This window comes from Anolis carolinensis, chromosome 1 (genome assembly GCF_035594765.1).
Source record: "Anolis carolinensis isolate JA03-04 chromosome 1, rAnoCar3.1.pri, whole genome shotgun sequence".
NCBI lineage: Eukaryota > Metazoa > Chordata > Lepidosauria > Squamata > Dactyloidae > Anolis > Anolis carolinensis.
Genome location: NC_085841.1, coordinates 324103423 through 324131306, shown reverse-complemented (window position 1 = coordinate 324131306; position 27884 = coordinate 324103423). Strand labels below are relative to the sequence as shown.

Below are 27884 nucleotides of genomic sequence, written 5' to 3'. Positions count from 1 at the left end.
GATTTGACTCTAACCATCTCATTCTCAATCCTATCATTTCTCCAGTTCCTCTCCAGAAGCACGATCTCCACTATGCCTGATGGCGAATCTCAGGGGAATGGCATTATTGGCTTTGCACCACACGTTTTGCGGAAACCCAAGTTTTCAGTTTGATCATATCAGAATAGCGCAATTTAGTTCATGTATGAGGTCTCCTGCACTTCTTTTTTTGCAAACATCAAATGGACTTTCTGCAATTGTTTTCTGTTTGCCATTGTTCCATTTAAAAAAAACAATTAATGGATCAGGCTGATAGTTTTCCAATGGACACTTGCTCCCATCTTGGTGCAGCTGTCCAGCTCCTTTGGAACTACCACTATCCTGTTGGCCTTCCTTACCTGATCATGGAGTTTAGGTGGATTGTGACTCAACCAAACTATAGGCAGAGTTGTGGTTGAGTCATTCTTTTCATTATGAAATAATGTATGTAATGCTTATTTGGAAGTTTAGAACCACTCTATGGAGCCTTTCAAAGATAATATAGCATTGGAAATGGACACCACTGGACTACTATTACTTACTCTATTTTTTTTAAAAAAAACAATTAAAACCCTGTATTTGCTCCCAAGCACATTGAGACAAGGAGGCATAAAAAATGTCTGGTCACTCGGGCTGCTGGCTGCAAAATTTCCAATATTTTTACCTTATTTTGCCTTGTTTAGATTCTGACCATTTCTTCCCAATGTAAGCTGTGGAATTGTATATTTGTTAATTATTTAATTATTGTTAATCTGTTGTTACTTTTGATGTGGTTATGTTTTGGGTTAGGGTGGGGTGGATTATTTTGTCTCGGTCTAGTTTTTATGGCATAGAATATTAGCCAATACTTGTTAATCGCCCTGAGTACCTCGGGAAGATAGGGCAGGATATAAATAAAGTTTTATACTATATTATATAAGGATTGAACGTTTACACCATCAACACATGCTAGTTTCCATTTCTTTTGTACCACAAAAATATTATTTACTTCCATGGGATTGAGTATCCTGTGGTAACAATGCCTAATAAATCCCTTTCAGTTTAATGTTGTAACACAACAAAATGTAAGAAAGTCAAAGTAGACTAAATATTTCTGCAAGTCAATGTATATAGAAAACTATCACTACCAATTTGATAACAACAAAAGCACAAAACAATTCTAATTATTACAAGTATGTAAGTCTCAAATGGATGAGTAGGATTTACATAGCAGAGGTATTTATATATTCTTCAACAAGTTCTCTGGGCAGAAAATAATTCCAGAGAGAACTAAAAATATTAAGCCTGCCATATCCTCATTACACTACATGCAGATATATACATCTTGTAGAAGTATATATAAAAGAATAAACTTTGCCTAATTATTTTTAAAAACCCACATGCCCTTCTCCCAAAATGTTCATATTATATTTAAACGAAGTCTTGAACTGTTAAACTTTAGAAACAATTCACTATTTGTTATTAAAATTAAACCCCAAATTTTATCCAACTAAGAGCAGTATTTTAGATTTCACCAGTTTTCACTTGGATATAGATTTGCCCTTCAAAAGTTGAATATGCAACTAATCATTATACACAGTAAGCATCTTAATGTTTTATTCATTGCATTCTGCATACAGATAAGCTTCACTGATATTTAGTTCACTGTAGCATTCTGTAGGTGGTGACAAGATTACATGAATTATAAAGAACTTTAAAATTATATATATATTCAGCTGATATAGTATCACAGTTACTATTTAAAAAAACCAAAATCACAATGGAAGCTAAGGCTTTTTAAAAATGCCAATTAGTTCTTTTCTTTACAGTTTTAGAGATTAGAAACTAAACTCCAGTACCTCAAAAAATAAACAAATCAATGGTAGTTTCTAGGAACCAGTATTCAAGTAATGCAGAAAAAATACACTGTGAAAAATTGTTCTTCATTAAAGTTGTATACCTATTTACACTATGTTAAAACCCTTAAAGTTTGAATGTAATGTAAAAATAATTTGTAAAACATCATTTCATATAAAATGTCACTTAATGTGTTATGTCTGAAACTATAATCTCTTAAAATGTTCAAACATGGATTGAAAACACAGCAGTTATTTGTTACTAAGCAGTTGCTTAGAAATACTTCCCAGAAACTGAGCTCAGGATCATGGCTACAATCTATCTCATTGAATTCAATGGGATTTATGTAAGCACAACTGTGCCAGGACTACAGTCCAAAGCTGTACATATCTAGACCACATAAAATATGATGAAGGTCATATGAGGGATGCAAAAGTCAAAATGACAAATGTTAAGCACTGTTCACATAACTGTAAAACTGATTGGATTCACAATATCAACTCTTGATGTTTTCTAGGGGGAAAAAACATACTAAAAGGGAATACTCCATTAGACAAAATGAACAAGAAAAATGGCTAGATGAAGCAATTCAGTGTAGGTCTTTTTTAACGCTATGATATGTGTAAGACTCTTGGAGATTATGAAATGCCTTCAGCCTACAGTTTATCCAGTTACCCTCCTACCAGCCCCTCCTACTTGGAAATAAAGAAGTAGAGAGTGTTGACACACACATATATATGTATAAGATACTGAAAAAAAGCAACAGTCAAAAATATATGCTGCTAAGAGGCTCAGAGATAGCATCCATAGCACTTTAATTTTAACGTAAAAATTACAGAGGGAATGACAAGTAGGTGACATGTGCAAATATTTTCTTAGTGTAGCTTGTCATCAATGGAGATGATTCAGATTTATGTAGCAGCATGAGGTGCTAAAGTTGTAGTCTGATAATGGGATATGCCGACATAGACATACTAATGCATTGCTCCATCGAAGTCCCCAAGAGGACCATGATGGATCATGTCCTAGGCCAACTAAAAAGCATTTAAATAAATGACAGAATAAGCAGTTTCAGAATAAGCTTCAAATCAGTGATTTGGAAACACATTCTGCAAACTGGTCCATACGGGTAACAAAATAGTGTATTAAGACAAATAACTCAATTACACTGGCATACGAAAATATGGTTTTAAAAGAAAAACAAATCTCAATTTGCATTATGTTAGACAACATTCTTCATATGTATAACTCTGAAAATGTTAAGCCTAATTGCAATAGAAATAAGCCTTTTCTGTACAGTTTGATGCTTTTGTCTATACCATCTATAGTAGAAAAATAAATTCTTTAGCAACCTAGAAACAGTTTATAAAACTTGTGAAGTTTAATTCTTCTTTTAGCATGCCTATGTTAAACTGATGATTATAAATAAAGGCTATTTAGACAACAGATGTAATGTAAAACAAGTTAATTCTACTACATTTACAGGACAATATTTTATTATTGTATTTATATCCTGTGTGCTTTGAATCAGAATGGAGGGGTTTTGTTGTTGTAGTTGTTTAGAAAAGATAATTACTTGCAAGAATATAACACAAATACCAAGATAATTTATAATATACAAATACTTCAACAGCAGCTTGGGTTATGGTATTTTAACTAGAATGATAGTTCAGGTCGTAAGTAGAAGTACAATACCTAGGACATAACAACTGAAAAGGCAATTTTTATTTTGGAGGAATGGAGCAAAGCTTTTAAAGAACCTTAATTCTTAAAAATCTTTGCAGGTTAAACTTTTAGAAAAAATGTAGTATTTCAAACTATGATATTTAGCAAACTGAAAGACTGCAGTGCCAAAGTTTTTCATCACTCATGAAATCCCAACATCTGAATAAATCAGGTTCTTTAAAAACATACTTTGAATATGAAGGAAAAGGGGAGTAAGGAAACAAATGCTTAGATCCAAACCTTTTTCACTGGTGGAAGAGAGAGACAATTTTTGCCAATTTATGTCTTTTCCTGCTGTCCTTCTAAACTTCTGTTACAGATTGTGGAGGTGGCTCTGAGGACATGGAATCATAGAATCAGAGTTGGAAGAGACCTCGTGGGTCATCCAGTCCAACCCCCTGCCAAGAAGCAGGAAAATCGCATTCAAAGCACTCACAACAGATGGCCATGCAGAGGAAAATTGAGAAAAGGTATCTCCCTCTCCCTTCTTCAATAAGACAGTGAGACCCTCTGTTGGATCAAAAGCCTTCCATGAATAGAAGGAACTCTTCCAGTTACAGACGGCAACGTCCGAGTACAATCCCAATATCTTAGGTTCATTCTAAAACATGACATCATTGCTAGCTTGCTATCACAGTTACTAATCATTAAGATTAACCAAGAATGTTTAAAACGTAAAGCAGCATTCTTTTACAGTAAAACATGTACCAAGGTTTTAAAAATGGTGCAAACAAAGATTTTGAATGTTTAGTACAACAGAGTATGTTGAGGGCAGGGAACCGACATGAATAAAAATGTAATTTTATGTACACAGCATGATGCTTCAGTACCCAAAGTATTTATTGCTATATATTAGCAATGCTTTTTATATACTTTTAAAGGGGCCACAGAAAAATAGATATAGTGTATATGTTAACTTTTAAGACCTAGATTGTTTGGTTTAGCAAGTTTACACTACAACAAAGTTCTCATTTATGTATGAAAAGTTATATACCCTTATATGAAAATGTCAAACTTTTTTCTATATACTAAGATGAATTCCCCAGTGGGAAAAATTAAAATATCTAAAATATATTAGATTGGGTTTATAAGACCATTAATGATCTTTCAAACATGCAACTGTTTACAGAATTAACAATATTACAAAACATTTCATCTATTAATGCAAAATAAGGGGGAAATAGGTAATAGTAATATTTCTGCACACTTTTAAACTCACTTTTACAATAAGCATGTCCTTGGTATTGTGCTGTAAGAAAAAATATTTTTACCAGCCCCTTAAACAAAAATGTCCACAGGTTTCTTTAGGAGAAATGGAAAGTGTAGTATTTATAACAGTGCAGTTACTGTAATGTAGCATAACTGCTTCAGAATTTACAAACATGATACAGCTGTATTTTGGCTGTTCTCAGCAAAGGGAATGAAACTATCAGGAAATAAAGAGCATTAAATAACAAAAACAGCCCTAAAGCAGGCTGTAAGCTTTGAATGTTCCGTACATGATTTATTTAATCATTACATTTCTATAGAAAAGTTTTATTCACAATAAATTGTGACAACTTGTCACAGAGGAATGATAGTGACTGCAATAAATGTTCATGCAACAGCAGCTTTGCACTTCAGTTATTTCTGTTTTTAAAAAATTAAACCTCTCCGGTCATGCTAACCACACTATGTTGAACTGCAGTGTTTATGCACAAGGTGTAAAGTATGACTACAACAAAAACATCTGAGTTTGGATCCAAATTCTTTCATAACTATGAAAGTTGTCTTTGTATCTTGGAACATGCATGTGTAGTTTTTCTTTTCTATCCAGTGCCAAGCTGCCGATAACCTCCTCTTTATTATCAAGCTGTAGTTAAATAATGCCAAGAGGATCTGTTTGCAATTGTGGTTGTATCAGTTGAGGTTGTAGAGGTGGGGGTAACTGTAGTGGTAAAATTTGATCCACCATCTGAACTGGGTTGGGAGGTGGAGGCTGATGTGCCACACTGTCAAAGGGTTCAAAAATTTCTCCACCATAGAAGAAAAACTGGCACTGTTGAATGAATGTCTCTATTACGGATTGAAGAATCTTGGTAGTTGATAAGAACTCTCTGTTTTCAAAATCAGGTCTCATCAGTGTTGGCCAAAAACAGATAGATAAGTTGTCTGCAGTCATATAATTGGTTCTGCTTTGCTGACTAACCCTATAAATATAAAGAAAAATGTTGCAGAATTTATTTAAGTAAACCTGAAGAAGAAAAATTAAAAATATACTACACAAATGGCATTCAACATATTAAACAGCAGCACCTTTTAATCAGGGGACCTGCTAAACATTACATTCTGAAAGCAACATAAGAATGTACGAGTTTTAGATTAGTCTCCACCCCATATTCTTTTCCCTAAGTAAACACTACCACATCACAGAGCTTTAGCACAATTTACTGAATCAGCTATCTGTCTGTATGGACAGAAAGGTCAGGGAGATTTATCACCTACTGAGATAACATTAGAATTGGTAACAATAAACAAGAATGTAGATTTAGAATGTAGGGCTGTGGCACAGGCTGGAGAGCAGCTGCAATCAATCACTGCAATGAATCACTCTGACCAGGAGGTCATGAGTTCGAGGCCCACTCGGAGCCTATGTTTGTTTATCTTTGTTCCATGTTAAAAGGCATTGAATGTTTGCCTATATGTGTAACGTGATCCGCCCTGAGTCCCCTTCGGGGTGAGAAGGGCGGAATATAAATGCTGTAAATAAATAAATAAAACCCAAGTGTGCATTAGCTAGAGACAAATGACTTCTACATACCACTTTCAAGGAAGAACTTCCAGTTGAGTCTATTATGTATTCTAACACTCTTTAATATTTTTTCTTTATTCAAACTATATTCAATTATTTTTTTTTATCTGAGGATCTTTATTCCTTCATAGCTGCCTTATTCTTAGCATTCTGATTTCTTGACTAGTCTCCATTTGGTTTGACAACCAAACTAAAGTATACAATATCTTTTAACAATTTCAATGTCTTAAACTTTAAATTAAGACAAATATTCTATGGTAATTTTCCTCCCTTAATATACCATTGTAACCCCGTTCGTGTATTTTTCTTCCTTAACATTTTTCATTCACCTTTGTCAGATATAGATTAACGGTTACATTCTTAGTCATTTACATTGGTACTTGGTAAAGCATGTACCTGTTCAGATGAGTTATGATGTATCTGAAGACTTCATAGTTCACGGGATGGAATTTTTTCACAATTTCTTTTAATTCGTACAGCCTCTCGGTCTTATCAAGAATTTCTGTAGAATTAAGTTTTTAGAAATATTTTAAAAAATGTATTAACAGTATTGAAATGGGAAAGTTAAATAACAGCTTTCTGTTTTCTTGTAGTCAATAGTTGCTTACTACAACTCTCAGTTTGCAAAAAGAGAAAATCTAAGTAGCAAGGAAGACTGGGTACACCAAAAATATTGGAAGAAATAATTTGGTCTTTGAAAATTCTCTTGGCAAACATAAAAAGATTGATCTCAGTGAGATAGGAAGATACCTATCTCTATCAATGCGCTATGCCCCCAATTTAGGGTCACCCGAGGGTCACAACTTATGGTGCCCTTAAGGTGAAATATCAGACTCCATTTGAGCTTGGAAGCTAAGCAGGATCGACTCTGGTTAGTACTTGGATGTGAGACTGTCAATGAATGCCAGGTGCCATAGGCTTATTTTAGAGAAAGGAACTAGCAAAAACATCTTTCAGTATTCCTTGCTGAATAAAACCCTTTGAAATTAAGGGGTCACCTAAGCCAGCAGGCTACCTAAAGGCATATACACACACAAAGCAAACCCTTCACAAGGTTTTCTTGACAATATTTGTTCAGAAGGGGTTTGCCTTTGCCATCCTCTGAGGCTGCAAGAGTCTGACTTGTCCAAAGTCACGCAGTAGGTTCCTTGGCGGAGTGGTCATTCAAATCCTTGGTCTCCTAGAGTCGTAGTCCAACACTAAAAATCATTACAACTTGCTAACTCTCTTCTCTACATTACATGTGTTACTTTCCTTCTTAAAGCAGCTGTAGGCCCCTGTAGTAGATCAAAAGATTTATCCTATAACTGGAATTCAGATGGGGAGGGGAAAATATCGCCTGGAAAAAGTCTACAGATATTGGGGGGGGGGGGGGGGAAGCAAAATCTGGACTTCTGATTTTGAAAAAAATGGGGTTTAAATATTAGCGTATACACATAAACCTTGTGAATGCTCCCAGAGATTTCAAGAGAATCAGTTTACCCCACTTTGCCAGAATAAAGATAATGAGAGTCGGGCTGAGTAACATTTGGTTGGGACTGTATGCACTCTGCCCACACCAATTCTTGAATAAAGTAGTAATAATGTAAGTCAGTAAACATCATAATATGATGTCTAAAAATTGTTTTCCTTTTAGAAAAGACACATACAAGCTTGTAGGTGCCATTTTCTGTATTTGGGAATTTCTGTAATCTCGGAAATTGCCGGGATGGGAAACAAGTATAAGAAGAGAAGCAAGTATTTCTTCTACCCAACAGTCAGTGGTTAGCTTTTACTGATGCAATAACAGAAATGTCAACAATTCCGTGTAGATTGACAGACATATAAAAATGGGATACCATATTCTTGCATGTGAGACTAGCTAGAGAAAACACTTGGTAGCATATGGGAAAGCCATACTAGTCGAGACTATCCCAGCCATGTCTTTGAATTCTGCCACCATGGAAAGCACAAAATTTGGCCAGACTGAGTGGATCATTATTTAAGACACCTGCCCAAGTACAGGCACCATGTCATTCCAATCCAAAAGCCCTATGTCATTCCAAAAGACCTGCAGACTGCATACCACAGACTACAGCAACTGTGTCTCCAGGAAGCTGCTACGACATCTGATCAGCTTTTTGTACAACAAATAAGAAAACATCAAGAGGAATCTCCAGTCTAAAAGTGTAAGTAAGGAAACAGTTCTCTACTTAAGTCATCAATAGACATAACTTCTCCAAGAACAGGAAAACCATCTATGAAACACAGCGATGAAAAATGGAAAAAAGGAGTTTTACTACAAGATTCCATGACCTACAACAAGACTACTATGAACCAAGACAATATTGTAAATGTATCAAGCCACACGCTCAGAATCACGCTCAGTGCCTTTCCCTGCTCCCTCGACCCATGCACGGCTTCCTTGGCGGTGGCGGGAAAGGAGCGTGTGGGGCGAGCGAAGAGGAGGGAAAGCTGAGTGCCTTTTCGTGCTCCCTCACCCCGTGCATGCCTTCCTCAGTGATGGAGGAGGCCAAACAACAACAGAGGAGTGCCTGTGGCGAAAGGAAGAGGCCTCCCATTTTATCTTGCCACGCAGACTCCCTCCTTGTGGATGCGCGTGTGGCAAAACAAGGAGGGAGTCTGTGCGGCGAGATAAAGAGGGAAACCTCTTCCTTTCGCCACTGGCACACCTCTGTTGTTGTTTCGCCGCACGCATCCACAAGGAGGGAATTCATCCACAAGGAGGGAATTCGCACAGCCAGAGTTAGAGTGAGGTGTGTGCATGCGCAGCAAAACAAGCATGGAATCTGCGTGTGCCTCTCTCCCTCCTCCTCAGTCATTCCAATGTGAATGACTAAAAAAAACTCTGCAGCCCTGTTGTGGATTCATTTTTCTTGAAGGCTAGTGGTCTCTTCCAACCCTGATTATTACAGTATTACTGTTGTTGTTGTTGGTCAGGGGACTTTGATTATGTTTTGGTGCACAAAGGCACAAGGGGGTTGGACTAGATGGCCCAAGGGGTCTCTTCCAACCATATTACATCATCATCATCATCATCATCATCATTATTGAGTAGCTATCTGTCAGGGATATTTTGATTATGTTTTGGTGCACAAAGGCAAAAGGGGGTTGGACTAGATGGCCCAAGGGGTCTCTTCCAACCCTCTTTATTATTTTTATGATGATGATAATTATTATGATTATTATTAACACTGAAGCTGTATTTGTTCCCCTTTTGTTTGTTTTTTTACTTCAAAATAAGATATGTGCAGCGTGCATAGGAATTTATTCATAGTTTTGTTGTTTTTTTAAAAACTATAGTCCGGCCCTCTAACAGTCTGAGGGACCGTGAACTGGTCCCCTGTTTAAAACGTTTGGGGACCCCTGGTTAAGAGCCATGACATCAGTCAAAACAGCAAGGATAATCCCGGTCTCCACAACACAAGAACAGAAAAAGAACTCCACATGGACCTTCTAATGGCAAGTGTACAGAACTACTTCTAGACAGACCATTTCCATTGTATTCAGACAGAAATAATCAATGAGAGACATAATTTACCACACAATCTCAGCTGCAAAAAACAATAAGCTATACACATGGTCAGAAAAAATCATAATATTGTCATTATGGACAAATCTGATTTATAAGAGGCTGAATGGTAATTGCCCAATACTATATTTTTAGAACCCTGTCCACAGGCAAATATTAGAAGCAATTATACTCCAGGAATTTCTCATGGAAGTTCAAAACCAAATTCAAATTGCCACACATTCAGGAACATTGATATGGAACATTTTATCTATTACTCATAATATACAAACAGGACTACGCTGAACAGTCCATCATCTCAAGCAACAGAAACTCAGAATTGGTGCCTCTGGAAATATGGACAATAACTTCAGACCATATATCAGCAACAGTCCTAGTTATGTGAAAGACACTACTGACGTCCTGCAGAAATTACAGTCCATCCACAACCTCCCTGGGAAGGCAATCTTAGCAGTATGGATGTGGAATCCCTATATACTAACATCCTCCACAAGGCTTCTCCAAGAATTTAGCTACAGAATGGTAAAGATGTGTTTCAAAAAATGTCTCTTCTGTGGAAAAGGTTATACAGCCATAACATAAGGAAAGCAACACTAAAAAAATCCTACAACTCAAATCCGAAAAAAAGATTGTAACTCCCAAACTGCTCGAAGCAGATCTTTCTGTTGGAGATTTGGTAGATGAAAACTGGAGTGAAGTTACATACATGTAAAACTTCCATTCATGGATAAAAAGAGTAAAAATCTACCAGGACCTTATATCCTCCAAAAATCTACCAAGTGTTGTGGTGGCTGGAGGAACCTTCTGAACAGCATGGGAAGTGCATTGGAATATTTAGGGAGGGTGAGAATAAATATCTCACACAAAACTTTCAATGACAATAAACCTTTCAGTTACTTCTTTAAACAGGAAGACTTCTGCTGAATTCAGCCAACAAATCTGCTTTGTACAAGACAATGGTCAGGATAAAATGTAGATGTAAACTACTTCCACCAATAAGACCAGAAAAATGGCAACTTCTCTTCTGCAGCCTTTGAGAACTTGTAAAAACTTGCTCTAGAGATAATCCCCCAACCTTAATGTTTCAGGTGGTATGAAGGGAATGTAAGAAAGTGTCAGCACGCAGCTGCTAGTCTGATGTTAGATTTAAGACAATTACATTTTTTCTAATTTACATGTAAATAATTAACTGGCCAACCAATGGGTGCTTGTGCAATAGTTATCAACACAAATAGACTTTTGCTAAAACAAAAAGATCAGAGATCCCTTCCCTCTCCGATCTATTGACTCTGAATCTGATCACTGGGGTCTTTTGTCCTACAACAATTTTTTCAAACATGAAGGGGGAAGGGAACTTGTTCAACTAATATCTTTCCCATTGTCATGCAGGGAGCCCTTGATTTCAACTCTTATTTCAACATATTTTTATTTACAACTTTTCAACCAATGTCTTGGGAGCATTTTATTATTTCAATTGGTGATCCACAATTAATGCTCCATAAATGAAAACTAATTTGCTTACTTGATGCTTCAACTAGTTCTGGATGGAGGGAATAAGGAATTAAAGGTTCTGGCAGATCTGCAAAGAAAGCTTTCAGAGCTCCTGCCACAGCATTTACAGTGACATCCATAGATTCCAGACTGATATTATGATCTGTAAAATAATATAAAACAACAATGTATTAGTAATGTGAAAATGTACACATATTACATTTCTCAAAATTCTATACCAAATGAACACAAATATTTTAATATTAAATTTAAATAGTTGAGCTAATATGCTGTGCTGTCTAATATAAGTACTGATCAATTTCTAATACTACTGATATTATAATTTACTGTTTGATTGTCCAGTGATACAAAAACATTTGATTGGGAGGAAATTTGCATCAGCATCAATACTTATATGCTAAGCATGAAAGTCTGTAAAGGGCTTTATAATAACATCTACTTGAATAATAATTCACACTCATGGGAATTTGATAACTTGATTTTGCTAAATACAATTAGTAGAGCCCTCCTTAGACATTTGTGCTTATTGCACAAAAGTCTAGCTTACTTCTAAATGAAGCAGAACTTTGAAGGCAGAACTTTTTTGAAATCCATGTCCCCATCAAAGGTTTTAGGCTGACACCTATTCAGGTAACTTTGTGAAATATTACTAGAATATTACGGAAGCATTTTCTTTACGACTTAGCCCAAATCAAATTTATTTTGTGTTTTATTCTTACTGGATTACTTATAACTCAAGTGTAATTTTCATGATACTTGTTTGTTTTCTGAATTTTGTAAACTGCCTTGAGGGGGCTCTTGTCTTATACAGATACTTTTAAGGTTTTTTAAAAGAGTGTCACCTAAAGCATGTTTAAATGTATTTTAAAAAAATAAGTGAATTGTACAGATTGTTATATGTAATATAATATATATAGGAAAAAACGAGCAAGAGAAAAAATTAACAAGAGAATGAAAAAGTGCTGTGAAAAAAGCTGGAATGAGTAAAAGATAGCATTATCTTTTTTCTCACTTAAAATAGCTATCAACTGAAGGGGGGCACTCAATAATTCAGATTACATGTTGCAGGAGCAGGTTAGAAATTGAAGGGCACATTCTTTTTCTTTTTTTAAAGAAAAGTGTGGTTTTTGAACACTTGTGAATTTCAAATTCATTTTACTCCTCAAAGCCTTATTTACTTTACTTTACTATAATAAATCCAGAAGGCCATCTTAGAGAAACACAGCTCAATTAGGGCAAATACATCATTTAGTTACCATACCAACTTTAAGGTTGCATGAGGCTGCGGCTTAGTTGCACATTTGCATCAATACTAGCTACTGGCAAAGCATAGTTAACATTTAATGCAGCAATGATATAAATGCTTATTCCTCAGTTTCTTTATTTATAATGGAAAGGATCAGCATTTGATATAACCCATAAAATATAGTATTCCATCAGATACACTATAAATGTTTTGATGTTAACCATGTCCCGCATTACCTTGATCAAACTGCTTTTGAATGTTGTCCTGATCTGTTTTATTCCCACTTACACGATAGAGACCTTCAGTACAAAGACCTTAGGGAAAAGAATGACAATGCCGCATGACTGTAGTTTGAAAATGCAGTCAACAGTGACATATTGCAGAGTACAAGTAAAATCGGTGTTTATTTAAAATGTATAAAAGTATCAATTTCCACAATTATTGTGGTCTGAATTTTTATTACCGTACATGCAAATTACCATTTAAAAATGATTAGAGGAAAACCAGTCTCAGTTTCAATTGACACAAGCTTACTTTGCTATAACTATTATTAGAAAGAAGGTGCTAATTTACAGCTAGATGAAATACCCCAACTTCTATAAAATAAAGTATAATCAGTTACTTGTTGCCTCAGAAGTTGCATACCATTGGTCCTTCTGCATCCATAGATTTCAACATACAGAGCTTTAAAAATTCAAAAACCCGACCCTGATTTTGCCATTTTATGAGGGACATCATTTTACTATACCATTGTGCATAATGGGACTTGAGCATCCAAGGATTTTAGAATTCATCAGGTGTTCTGGAATTAAACCTGGGACTACCAAAGGCCTGAAGCATTTTAATTGTAATTTTTATATCTTTAGTAACTAATGTATTATGAAAAAGCTCCAGTTCTTATGTACTTTCAGTTCTCATAATTTCTCTTCATATTCTCACATTTATTTACTTCTACTCAAAGAATGAGACATTTACCATATTTATTTACCATATTATCATGAATAAATGATAGTTTATAAAGTTCAGCCCAAGAAAGGACAGCCTCTCCATTTTTATCCTCCTGAGCATAGCCCCATACATAAGTAAGTAAGGTTATGGTTGTTAAAGTCACCAATTGCTACTGTCCTTTGGTGGCTATCAAAGTTCTCAGGAGAGGAGAAACAAAATTCTTCATTTGGGGGCTTATACATAGAGGTGATTGTGATGCTATTAAGCTCTACTGTTATAATCTCTATATTGTTTTCTTCAGTGTAATGAACACTGCTGACTTGGAGCCCCGATTTTACAAAGGCAGCACTTTTATACTGCACATGTGGAATGATCTAAGATCATTCCTGGAACTTTTGGTCGTTACTGTTGTTTGTCTCTGTGTGTTTCTTGGACACACAGAAAGTCACATTTCTTATCTCAACACAATTCATAAAGCAGCTGTTCTTTGGCAGCTGACATGCCTTCAATGTTGACTGAGATTACTGTCATGGTTGGTCCTGAAAAAGTCAGTTGGTTTATTTGTTGCATGCTGCAAGTCGCTTCTGGTTGTGAGAGAATCTGCCGTCTACAAAGACGTTGCCCAGAGGATGCCCGGATGTGTCAAGATCCTGCAGGAAGGCTTCCAGGGTCAAAGAAACAGATGGAAAAAAGAGAAAAATGGCCTGCCTCAGGGAAGCGTGCTTGCTCCATCAATGTTTAATGTTTACACAAATGATCAGCCACTGCCAGAAGGGACAGAGTTTCATATATGCTGACGATCGTACCATCACCGTCCAAGCAGGGAGCTTAGAAATGGTTAAACAGAAGCTCTCCGAAGCTTTAGGTGCTCTCACTGCATATTACAGGGAAAACCAGCTGATTCCTAATCCATCTAAAATGCAGACGTGTGCTTTTCACCTTAAGAACAGACAAGCATCTCGAACTCTGAGGATTACCTGGGAAGAAATCCCACTGGAGTATTGCAGTACACCAAAATACTTGGGAGTTACCCTGGACCGTGTTCTGACTTACAAGAAGCACTGCTTGAATATCAAGCAAAAAGTGGGCACTAGAAAAATATCATACGAACGCTGACTGGCATGACCTGAGGATCACAACCAGACACAGAGAAGACATCTGCCCTTGCGCTTTACTACTCTGCTGCTGAATACGCATGCCCAGTGTGGAATGCATCTCACCACATTAAAACAGTGGTTGTGGCTTTTAATGAGACACGTCACATTATCACAGGATGTCTATGCCCCACACCACTGGAGAAATTATACTGTTTAGCTGGCATTGCACCATCTGAAATCTGCCGGGAAGTAGCAGCCAGCAATGAAAGGACCAAGGCAGTGACATCTCCAACCCATCTCCTGTTCGGATATCAGCCAGCACACCAACACCTTAAATTAAGAAATCGTTTTCTAAGATCTACAGAGATACTCGCAGGAACACCTCAGCAAGCAAGAGTTCGAAAGTGGAAGGCTAAAACCTGGAAACTCAACCTATGGCTGATAGCAAATGAGAGAGTTCATCCTGGGCACACAGAAGACTAGGTGACTTGGAAGGCGCTGAACAGACTGCGCTCTGGCACCACGAGATGCAGAGCCAATCTTAAGAAATGGGACTACAAAGTGAAGTCCACAACATGTGAGTGTGGAGAAGAGCAAACCACAGACCACCTATTACAATGCAGTCTGAGCCCTGCCACATGCACAATGGAGGATCTTCTTATAGCAACACAAGAGGCAATAAATGTCAAAGGACATTTAGTATAATGCCAAGTTTTTAACTTTGTGTTTTCAAATACAACTGTACCCTCAGTTCACTTCTGACGATAAATAAAATATAAATTTACCATATTTCTATCCCACCCTTTTCACCCTGCAGGGGATTCAGAGTGGTCTTACAAAAAGACAACAATTTGATGCCGCTTAACATAAATTCAATAAAATAAACATATACATTAAAACAAATTAAAAACATCTTAACATAAAAACCAAAAATCACTTAAAACCACATAATCCAAATTCGTAATCTGAAGCCATTCCAATTGTCATTGCACTATTCCGTATTTATTTGTTGCATTTCAAATTACTGTCCAAAAGCTTGGTCCCATAGCCACGTTTTTACTTTTTTTCTGAAGGTTAGGAGAGAGGGTGCTGATCTGACCTTCATTAAAAAAAAAAAAGTAAAAACGTGGCTTTTGGACAGTAATTTACACTGAATATACTAAATATATACACTAAGTGCCTTACTGTACAAAGATCTCAAACTCAACACATAGTTTAAGAAGACAACAATGAACTGTAATGTATTAAGGTAGGAAACAGAAAGAAGAGCCAAGAACTCACACACTTTAGGACAGGGGTCCTCAAACCTTTAAAGCAGAGGGCCGGTCCACAATCCCTCAGACTGTGGAGGGGCCGAATTATCATTTGGAGAAAAAAACGAACAAATTCCTATGCACACTGCACATGTCTTATTTGTAGTGCAAAACAACAACAACAATGAAAGTACAATACAATATTTAAAAATGAAAACAATTGTAACCAACATAAACCTATCAGAATTTCAATGGGAAGTGTGGGCCTGCTTCTGGCCAATGAGATAGTCAAGTTAATTAGGATTGTTGTTGTTGTTGTGTGCCTTCAAGTCATTTCAGTCTTTGGGTGAGCCTAAGTCTAAAATTATTTATTTATTCATTTACTGAATTTATTTATTATGTTTATATCCCGCCCTTCTCACCTTGAAGGGGATTCTGAGCAGCTGTATGTACATACAATATATTATATTACAGTAGAGTCTTACTTATCCAACATAAACGGGCTGGCAGAATGTTGGATAAGCGAATATGTTGGATAATAAGGAGGGATTAAGGAAAAGCCTATTAAACATCAAATTAGGTTATGATTTTACAAATTAAGCACCAAAACATCACGTTATACAACAAATTTGACAGAAAAAGTAGTTCAATATGCAGTAATGCTATGTAGTAATTATTGTATTTATGAGTTTAGCACCAAAATATCACGATCTATTGAAAATATTGACTACAAAAATGCGTTGGATAATCCAGAACGTTGGATAAAAGAGCATTGGATAAGTGAGACTCTACTGTATTAGCATAGCACAATATTAGCATTATATATTACTATATTGAACTATACCACTATACTGTAATATTATATGTAATATATATCATATAATTAATATTATTATATGGTATTATTAGTATTATATTGTATAACATTATATTATTATCAATATTATATGTATATACAATATATTATTTAAAATGATATAAAATATTATATTATAAAACTGAGGGCAGGGGCCAGGTAAATGACCTTGGAGGGCCGCATCCAGCCCCCGGGCCTTAGTTTGGGGACCCCTGCTTTAGGATGTCAGAAATCAATGCCAACTGTGTTTTACCAGATCAGAACATTGTGAAATTTGCCTCCTGGGCCATGTATGTAGTCATGCAACAATCAAATTTATTTCCCTACCCATGCAGTCAAATGGGAGGTTTTGGTCTAAATCTGTTTGTCCCAACTATAGTAAACACACTGTATCAATAAGAATTTGGTATGTCATTACTCATGAAAGCTAATTGGTTCAATGAACCTGTTCCAATTAAGCCTAACAATTAGATTTAGGTCATAAGAACAGAGAAGGGAGGCGAGGAGAGGGGGAGAAAGAAAGTATACAGAAGAACTAGTAATACAATTATATCTGAGAAGTGAATGGGAGAAAAAAGAAAAGGGAAAATAGGCTAAAAGCAATGGAAGCCAAAGTACAGCAACAGTGAGATAATTAAATACAAGGAAAATAGTAACAAGTAAGCAAACAGATGCTTGAAAGTAACTGCTATTCTTGCAAAATGTTAGGCTAGGGTAAGCTAGGGTAAAGACTGTATCTAAAGCAATCTCTGCTTGAAAGCACAACTGCTTGAAAAATGTGTCTATGAAAGTATTATAAAGGATTCCGATGCAATGTGGTACCATACTGAGTGTGCATGTTTAGTGTACCACTTTTTATTTTAAAAAACCTAACCTTGTGTGATTTCCTAAAATATCTGCAGCCTTGACACATCCTTTAGACTATATTATGAACATAAGAAGGAAAAGAAGGGAAATGAAAGAAGAATTGCTGTATTGATTGTTCACATTCCAGATAAATTTATCAGAAATAAAAATTTACATTTTTATACCTGATATTTTATTTAATGATGAAATGGTTATAAAGCAACACAATTCCCATGTGCAGTATTCCCAGGAATAACTGCTTTGAACAGCACTTTATATACTACCTAAAGAGAAGTAAATGTAATATCTACGAAGGTTCTTAGAAAGAATGCAATTATCTGCATTAGGTGTGAATCAGGAAATTTTCCATTCAAGTACTACTTCAGTAAAAAACTAACTGCCTGCCCATAAGCAAGTCATGATTACAGGTATGCACAGTAGAAAGGATGTTTTAACAGGATAATTTCACTGACCAAATTGATAAGGCTACTATTAGGATTTCCAAGAACATAATGATTACTGAGAATATGCAGTGCTTTGAAAACTCTAAAGATGCTTCTGCTATTCAAAGACACAGATGTGATATAAATATACAAAGAAATCTTTATGTACTGATACTGTAGTACCGCTGAGACAGAGGGAAAGAAAGTTGCAATATAATCTTTTATAGACTCAGTTTGCACCTGATAAAGTAAACGGAGTTAGCAAAGGTTGCTACAAGCATCTTTCTTTCAGTTATATTTAATACCCTAAAAATTCTACTTCAAAACTGTGTCAGGCCAATTAAAATTTTTATGAGCAATTGAATGGATAGATGTGGTAAGATCTGGTTAAATTTGGTTACAAAAGTTATATGTATTACAAATGAAATCTGTAATATAAAGTGAAAACACTTAAGTTTCTGTAGTTTTATCAAATGTGGAAAATAAAAAAATCTATATCCAACATATATTCCCCTATTGGGATGTTCTATTTCCTCTTCAGTGCTGGTTGTTTTTGGAAAGGTGCACAAAATCTCTCAATATTTGGTGACAACCTGTAATGTATCTCACACAAACATTTTGCTACTTTTTCATGTAAGGAAATATAATTTATTGGAGAATCAGTGTGGCCCAATAGTAAGAAATGATGTATGGATTTCTGATGTCTGGACTCAAAGATTCCACTTGGCAATGAAATTTAGTAACATTGGGTCAGCTACGATCTCAGGCTAACCTCACAGGATTGTTGTTGAGTCACCATGAAAAGTATGAAAATTGCACAAGTTGCACTGGCTTCAGTGAAGGAAAGGTAAGATAATGCAATTAATACATGCAAAAATAATATTGCATGGAATATAAAAATTACTAATTTAGAAAAATTAAACAATAACTATTAGAACATGTTTAGGAATACTTTTGAAAACAATCAAATAAATACATTTACCAGCCTCTATACATTTACTAGCATTTAAGATAATACTTTCAGTCATAGGATCAGTCTTTGGTTCTGTTTCATTATCACCACTAAAGAAACAGGGGTTCTCAACCTGTGGGTCCTTAGGTGTTTTGGCCTACAACTCCCAGAAATCCCAGCCAGTTTAACAGATGTTAGGATTTCTAGGAGTTGAAGGCCAAAACATCTGGAGACCCACAGGTTGAGAACAACTATTATAAAAGAAGAAAATAAAGGCATATGCTAGAAAGCTGTAATATGGTGGCAGATCAGCACTAAGGATGACTGACTGGGTCTGTTTTTATATTTGAATCCGTAACATCACACAACATCAAGGTGAGGCTGGAGCCCAGGTGGCGCAATGGGTTAATCCTTGTGAACTGCTGGTCTGAAGGTTGTTGGTTCGAATCCACGAGAAGGAGTGAGCTTCCGCCTATCAACTCTAGCTTGTGGGGACATGAGAGAAGCCTCCCAGTAACACATCCAGAATCCCCTGGTCAACGTCTCTGTAGACGGCCAATTCCCTCACACCAGAAGCGACTTGCAAGTCACTTCTGATACAATTTTTTTTAAAGGTGAGGCTAGAACAGGCATCCTCAAACTGTGGCCCTCCAGCTGTTTGGGCCGCCAACTCTCAGAAGCCCTAACCAGCTTGTTCAATGGTCAGGAATTCTGGGAGTTGGAGGCTCAAACAGCTGGAGGGCCACAGTTTGAGGATGCCTTGTCTAGGACATTGCCAACCACTTCATTTCAATAGACCCTTCCCCCCAAAGCCAAAACAAGTTCAGATTATGCTACTATCATGGTTAGTTAAGGAAAGACCCTACTAGTTCTTAATTAGGGAACAAGCAGTACTTGCAGTTTTAATGTACAAATAATTCAGTAATTCTGGAGCTTCCAAAGAAGACATGGAACCACAGTAACAGGAACAAGCTCTAGATGTGCTCAAGTACAGCTACACTTCTACAGCTAATATAACAAATTAAATCTACGTGCAACAAATTATGGGAAACTTCTATGAAGCTCCAAATACTTCTGCAAGGCCCTGCGTTACCAGCTATTATCTTGTTCCTGAAAATATCCAACATTATGTGAAAACCCACCTCTAGAATTTGTTCTATTAGCTGCACCTGATACACAAAAGATACCCGAAGACATGGAGGTGCTAAATATTTTTATTGTAACACAAATATTAGGAAAACAAAAACTAATTGGCATTTGTTGGTTGCATAGCACTCACCCACATATTTAGCTTTTGGCAACAACTGTAGCTGTAAGTATTTTTGGGTAAGTTTTTATCAGCTTTGCATATATTCATCCAATTTTTTGCCTACTCTTCTTGGCAAAACTTCTCCAGCACTGTTAAGTTGGACTTGATGAACCCCGACTTTCCATTCTTATGCCAGATTTTCAATCAGATTGAGCTACTGAACTCTAATTGTGCCATTCCACACATCTTCTGTGGTACAGCCGAAAAATTCAATGGTAGTCTCATTAGGCCAGAGAACCCCTTTGTCCAAATATTTGCAAACGGTTACACTGGAGACATAGCAAGCTTTAATGTGGCAACACTGGCTTTATTCTAGCCACTTTTTAAAATAAAATCCAGCATTGTAGAAGGTCTGGGAATATCTCTCATTTCAGCTGCAGATCTCATCAGCATCTATAGCATTATAATTGGGCAAATGGTTGCTTATTGGTAACTTATGCCTATGTGTATTTATTCTGAGATCATGTAACAGTGGAACTTTACACAGATAAGACCCCATTCGACTATTTAGATCATATCTGGAGACAATGGGTTGTACCATTAAGCTAACTAATATGTGTACAACCAACATGTGATAGTTCATTTTTGTTTAATATTTTGTACCTTTGGGATGTTAATTATTCTGTATACATCAAGTAGAAACAATGATAATTAAATTCAGTTGAATTCTAAGGTGTAATGCACAAGTTATGGAAAAAAATGGGTGGAAGATATTACACTGATGACTTATTGCTGCACAAACTAAGAAAGCATGCAATATCACTGTTTCTGCAAAATTAATCTTTACAGCATTTAAAAATGGAACCAGATGTGATTTTCATACTCTGAAATATTTCTTTGATAAAATAATGTTTCAATTTACAAAAACATGAAAAGAACCAAATAGATCAGATTATAGGTTAACGCAATTCTTAAAACTGAACAAGTGTTATTTTACTGTCATTTGTACATTTCTTCATACTTTACGCTCTGTGGAGGTTCAGTCCTGGGATTCCCATGGATGGCAGATGTCTGTGCCCTGTTTTATTAAATGCAGTGACATGCGTGCATCAATATGTCTATGTGCAGTCTGCTGCCACTTTAAATATGAGTTGTGACAATCCTGCTCAAACAGTGGATTGGTGCATTTTAAAGATAAATTTCCTTTAGTAATAACAATGATTTGAACATTGAATGTCTGGTGTGGAATGAATACAGAATGGGTAAAGTCAAAGGAATGTCAACAGAGAACCAAAAAGAGAGAGTCAGAGACAACAACCACCATGCAGAGTAGCAAAATACATCCTCTCTTACCAGCATTGAATCCCAAAAGCCAACCAATCTATCTGATAAAGTGAGTGGCAGCTTATTTTGAACTGCCATTGAGATATATAATCTTTTAATCCCAATTATGTTTTATATAAATGCAACTGTTTTCTGGGAAATTTCTAACTATATTTCTACATTAACACATAATATAAAGCTATAAACAAAATGATATAAAACTTTGGGGAGGGTGTGGTGGAGTAAAAAATATTCTTGAAGTTCAATTTTTTTCCTACCTGTGTCTTCAATGAATTCCACACACTTCTCAACAAAGAATGGGATAGGCTTTTCAGGTGTAACCAAATCCTGCAGGGGCATCCCAAAGTAATTGCTATCCCAATTTCTACGAGTTGGTGGATTGAATGTCTTCGTTTTCTTTTTTTGCTACAACAAAGCCACATAATTGTTCGCCAATATCAGTAACAGGAACTGTAATATGTACGTAACAACACAGGTGCATCAAGACCATTTCTCAAACAGCAACATTAGTTTTGAATACATTAACAAATAGACCAAATTTAAAAAGTCACATTATTTATGTTGTTGACCTCATTTATCTTATAAAACTTTAGGCAAGGAACACTCAGATATGGTTTTGTCTGAAATGAAGCCTACAGTACCTGGTTTTCACTGCTAGTATCCCATTAAAGTACTAACCAGAGCTGCCCCTGCTTAGCTTCCAAGATCAAGACAGGATCTGGTACCGAGTATTTCAGCCATCTGTGCATAGCTACAGACTTATAACGAGGCAACAACATGGTTTAGAGCAGTGGTTTCTAACTTTTCTGCATCATAGCACCTCTAATAACCTTACCAAAACCATGGATCTGCTTCCTATAACATTACCCGTATGCATCTCAGCTGACCATCAGCAGTAGAATCATTTGTCATCCCAAACTCATTTTGTCTGAAACATTTCCTTCATAACATAATTTTAGATTTTTTTAAAAAAATTACAAAGACAAATTTCAAACCAAGGAGTAAGTAAATTTTAAAACCTCTTTTATAGAATCTCTGAAGCTCACCCATGCAGCACCAATATTTTAGATTAAAGGAATCGAATATCAATAATTTAATGCACTTTTATTTATGTACGGTGAACTTTCCTTCAATATTCCTGGCAATTGTCCTCTCCTACTACACCCCCAAATCATGACATATACTAAATCAGAAACAGGGAATCTGTGACCTGCACACTTATCCCCTCCAACCCCCAAGTTTCTTCTACTGTTTTCTCTAATTACCAATGAAAGAAAAAGAGTTTAAATATATTCAGCTCCCTGCAGAGAAATGAGTCGTGCTTTGCAAGCAAGAAATATATTGCTCTGAGGCTTATTTTTTACACAGCACTGAGTTGTGTGTTTATGTTGCAAAATAGTTTTAAAAATACAAAATGGTAAACATTACACCTGTCTGTGGCCAATTTACATTAACCCTGTCCTAAGTCCTAAACCTCGCCCACAGTTGGAATTCATCCCACTCTCTCTTAAATAGCCTTTCCCCCCCTCAAGGCCACTTCTGGCCTTAAGCTGCACTAGAAAAATCTTCCTATCTTTGCAAGAGGCAGAAGAAGAAAAGTGGGGCTGTGAAGTCCCTTTGCAAGAACAGAATTCCACTTCCTCAAATTTGGATCAAAGCCCTTCTTTCCTCAAATGAAATTCAGGAAAGGTTCTGAAATCCAGCATCACAAATAATAGTTAAAATCAACTCTTCCCAATTTTTTTCTAGATGATACTATGCAAAGGATTCTGCATCAAAATAAATAAATAATAAAAAGTTAATAGAATGGAAACAAATTGGGATTTTTTAAAGTTATGACTTATAGCTTCATCAATTGCTCCCTTCACCACCATATACACCAGCATACAGATTCAAGGCTAAGAAATGATGCCTTGCATTCTTCTGGACAACAATGTGATTTGGACATACAAATTTTTGACAAACTTTAATAAGGCAACCCTGACGTCAATGTATTCTCAAATGCTTTAAAGCTTTGAATTTAAATTTACAGGATGCTTATTTTGACTTTAAGGGTGTGTCTACACTGTAGAATTAATGTAGTTTGACACTGCCATGTCTCAATACTATGGAATCATGGGAGATGCAGTTTGGTGAGGTGCAAGCCTTCTTTAGAAAAGAAGGATAAAGCCCTTGTAAAACTATAACTCCCATGGTAGATAACTGTTAGTCAAACTACATTAATTCTACAGTGTAGATGCACCCTTAGTCAAAGAATATAATGAAAGTAATACAAAACATTATTATTAGGTGTACAAACCCTTTATCTCATTTGTATCTGGGATAATATGGAAGAAACCCATACCACAATTTCTTGCCATGTCAGTGTTGTTCCTCTTGGCAACTGACATGGGATTCTTCCATGTGGCTCAGAATGGCATTTTTACAGCAATCAGCCACCCAGCAACAGCCATATCACCTGCTTTTGATTTGTTTTATTTCTTCTCACTATAGCCAATGTTAGTTGGGCTTGACAGAAGATTCAGTCAAAAAAAGTATTTACAGGGTGCTAATCAAGGAAGAAGGCTTTAAAAACTATAAACAGTTATTTACACAGCTCTTTAATAAGTTGGCAGAGACAACATTCTGTTTTCATAATGACATTTACCACGCACAAGCAAAGTTTGTCACTAGCTGCTTCCAGTAGGTTTCATGAGGCAGGAAAACCTTAAGACCTGAATCACTTCAACAAATTACAAGGACTGTCTTGTGGTCACAATAGAATGAAGTCCATTGCTTTGACCCCCCCCCCCCCCATTTTATTCCTTCGTCTCTTTGGTGGTGAAACTGTAATTGTTTTTAATCTTTTTATCTTGTTTCATGTATTTGTACAATGGTGCTTGAATTTGTTTTTGATTTTATACTGCTTTGTTATTTTATTATATTTTAACTTGTTTACACTTTGTCTTTTTCTAGGCTTGACCCCATGTTAGCCACCCCGAGTCCCTTCGGGGAGATGGTGGAGGGATACAAAAATAAAGTATTAATATTATTATTAGTAGTAGTATTGTTTTCACCAAAATGTGAGATAAATATATTCTGTTCAAAAATTTTAAGTATTTTATTATTATAGTTATGACTGTTTTCACTGGACCAGTATGACATTTGAGACACTTGTAGACATCGGTTAGATCACAGATGCAGAATTTTAGGATATTGTTGCAAAACGTGTTTTATACACAGCAGAAATTTGAAGTTTATTATGGCGAAAGAGGTACTTCTGTGTGCATCCATTTTAACAGTGTCTCCAACCTCATACCATCACACAAGAAAACCAACAGCTCAAAGTATTGTTCTATGTTTTTGTTACTTCAATATAAGAAGTTTAACTGAAGTTAACACACTAAGACACATGCTATCTCATATTCTATCACTTACGTTTTTAAAATGTTACAATTTCAGATATACCTGGAAGAAATTTGTTAAATGTAACATTGCTGCTTGTATTTAATATAGATAGGTAGATAATTTTTCGTCATAAGGGCAGACTCAAGAGCTACACCTATATATGAGCACAAACACAACTTAATCCCTACTCATTCACTCATATATTAAAAGGCATACACAGACTCTAACCCTTCATGAATAAACTGAATAGGAGTCCAGAAAAGTGACAGCAAAATTACAGCCTGATGGTGCCTGGAACTCTTCTTCTCCAGTTACTGACTAGTCATGGGAGTGCACCCTGGAGCCTCAAGCTGAGATTGCATGTGGCGGCCAGTAAACCAGAAATGGTAGAACTTTATATTCTGCTGGCAATGAACAAGATTTCAGCCAGTTTATGCTACTCCCTGGACTTGATAGATAACTTCTTCAAATGATCTCATACCTGAAAAGTTTCATCCTCTGCTAAGCTAATTGAATTCTATCCTCTGCTCCAGAGGTGCGGAACTATTTTTTTTCTGCAATAGGTGTTAAATTACCAAAAGAAGCAGCTAGTATATTCAAGAATGAAGAAGTTTACAGGCCAATACCTGGAGGAATATGTGAACCCTAAGCACACTTCTTAGTTGTGGTCAGTTATGGTCAGAATATTTAACTTCTCACACATTGATAAAAGCAAATAAAGACTTAAACAACTTTTAAATCCCAAATTGTTCTTCTCTATGCATGGGAAACATATGTACAGACAATCAAGTAACTGCTTTGCCATTTAGGCAAATTAAGTAAAAAGTTATAAATTGTAAATTCTCTTCATTCCTTGAAGATAACTGCCTTTCTTCAACCAGAAGATCTATTCTGTTAAGCATATCAAAAATACCAGCAAGCAAACAGCCCTTTCTAATGCTGCTAAACTAAAGTTTTTGCGAGCCAAATTCTACACCCGTTTCTGCCAAATAATCATAGACATAGACTGCATCTACACCACAGTACTCATGAAGTTTGATACCACTTTAACTGCCATGGCTCAATACTACTGAATCATGAGTACTGTAGCTTTTACAAGTTCTTTAGCCTTCATTGCCAAAGAGAGCTGGTCCACCAAATTACAACTCTCATGATTCCACAGCATTGAGCCATGACAGTTACATGGTGTCAAACTGCATTAATTCAGTGTAGGAGCATCCCACTTAAATAATGGTATGGGTCACTTTAGCAAACCTCATACACTTTAGCAAACGTCTGCACAACATATAACCTATTCAAAAAAGCATTTGTCACACAGAAGCTACAAATTAATTACCCTTTATCCAACAGTATGACGATCTGACTACCAGAAAAAATTATATATCAATGCTGCATTCTTCAACATGCCTCATGACTCGCCCCTAACATATATGCTGAATTAGATTATACGGCCAGGCAGTGCACATAAAAGTGTGTTATTAGCAAAATAATAATGACTCTCCATTCATAAATAAAAACTATTGAGGCATTTGCAAACACTGCTGATAATACACAAAACACATTAAGTACCATGTAAAACATCAGTTGTTATATTCAGTTTAGAAAAGTGTCACTTCAAATCCTGGCCCAGTAACTTCTCTGACATCTGAAAGGGATATAACAGTTAATCTTCTACACAATGGCCAAAAATACAGTAGTCATCCTTCCACCTTTGAGGGTTTAACCTTTGCAGGATTAATTATTTTTGAATTTGTAGCATATTTTCTCCAGGAATATCTAGTTCCTTCAGTGTGACGCTATGGCCAACATCTAGATTTGTAGAATCTTGCACATGATTTGGAGTTCACCTTGCACATGATCTGACATTCATCACAGATTCATGCAGAAGGACCTAGAGAAGTACCGGCAGTCTCCAAGTTACAAGCATTTGACTTACAAATGATTCATGGTTAAGAATGGGGGTGAGACAACAGGAAGTGAGAGAAATCTATGCCTAAGTAAGGAAAATTCACTCCTGTAAGAGTTTATCATGGGGAAAAGGTGTCTCCACTGAAGCTTTATCACCAATCTTTATTTCCACAACAAGTCATTTTTTTTTTCAAAATCCAATTATCACAGGGACAGAAAGTGAGGTGAAATCTTCTGAACAGGGGCACAGATGGCAAAACAAACACTACATGGGTGTTAACCCTTCCCTATGCTATCCAAAGCTAAACAACTTTTGTATTTGACTGGAGTTACACTCAAAAAAATGTACCTGTTCCAACTTACATACAAATTCAACTTAAGAACAAATCTACAGAACCCATCTTGCTCATAACTTGGGGACTGCCTGTATTCTATCAGGTAAAAAACAGTGTTTAATTTATGGTTTCTCCACCTTCCCAGAGGGTTTTGTACCCATAACTCCTGCAAGTAGAGGGCTTACTGTACCAATGACCATAATGCTACACTGAATACATATCAAGTATAATCCAAATGCCTAATTCCAACGTTGTGTTAGCCAGAACTTCATCCCTCCTCTTGCCTTTCTGTCATCCTCAAAAGCTGAGCTAATTTTGGGGTGTACATGGAACTGCCAAAGAGGCAAAGAGTGTTCTCTTGAAACTGCAAATAGAGTAATCCAAAGACAGAAAGTGATTCAAACTATAGCTTTTGATGTGACATCAAAGGAGTTCAAATTTACTCTCTCCAACAGTAACAATTACTGACTGAAGAAAAAATGTAATCATACATTACTAATTACTATGTTACAATAATAATAACAATTTTATTCTTATAACCCGCCTCCAACTTCCCTAAGGGACTCAGGGCGGCATACATGGGGACCAAGCCCAGTAAACAAAGAA

General features: G+C 36.2%; 1 protein-coding gene across 5 annotated transcripts in view; it reads right to left on the bottom strand.

Annotated features, from left to right (window-relative positions):
- Positions 1 to 1597: 1597 nt before the first annotated feature.
- The window catches only part of arhgap5 (Rho GTPase activating protein 5), a 50734-nt gene continuing 24447 nt past the window's right edge, over positions 1598 to 27884 (bottom strand). For all 5 annotated transcript variants that reach the window (XM_008103393.3, XM_003216578.4, XM_008103395.2 and 2 more), the window contains 5 exons: positions 21906 to 22053; positions 12897 to 12974; positions 11425 to 11556; positions 6767 to 6872; positions 1598 to 5768 (listed from right to left, as the gene is read on the bottom strand). In XM_008103393.3, the coding sequence (XP_008101600.1) occupies positions 5438 to 5768; positions 6767 to 6872; positions 11425 to 11556; positions 12897 to 12974; positions 21906 to 22053 (795 nt within the window). In that variant the 3' untranslated portion in view covers positions 1598 to 5437. The remainder of the gene's footprint in view (positions 5769 to 6766; positions 6873 to 11424; positions 11557 to 12896; positions 12975 to 21905; positions 22054 to 27884) is intronic.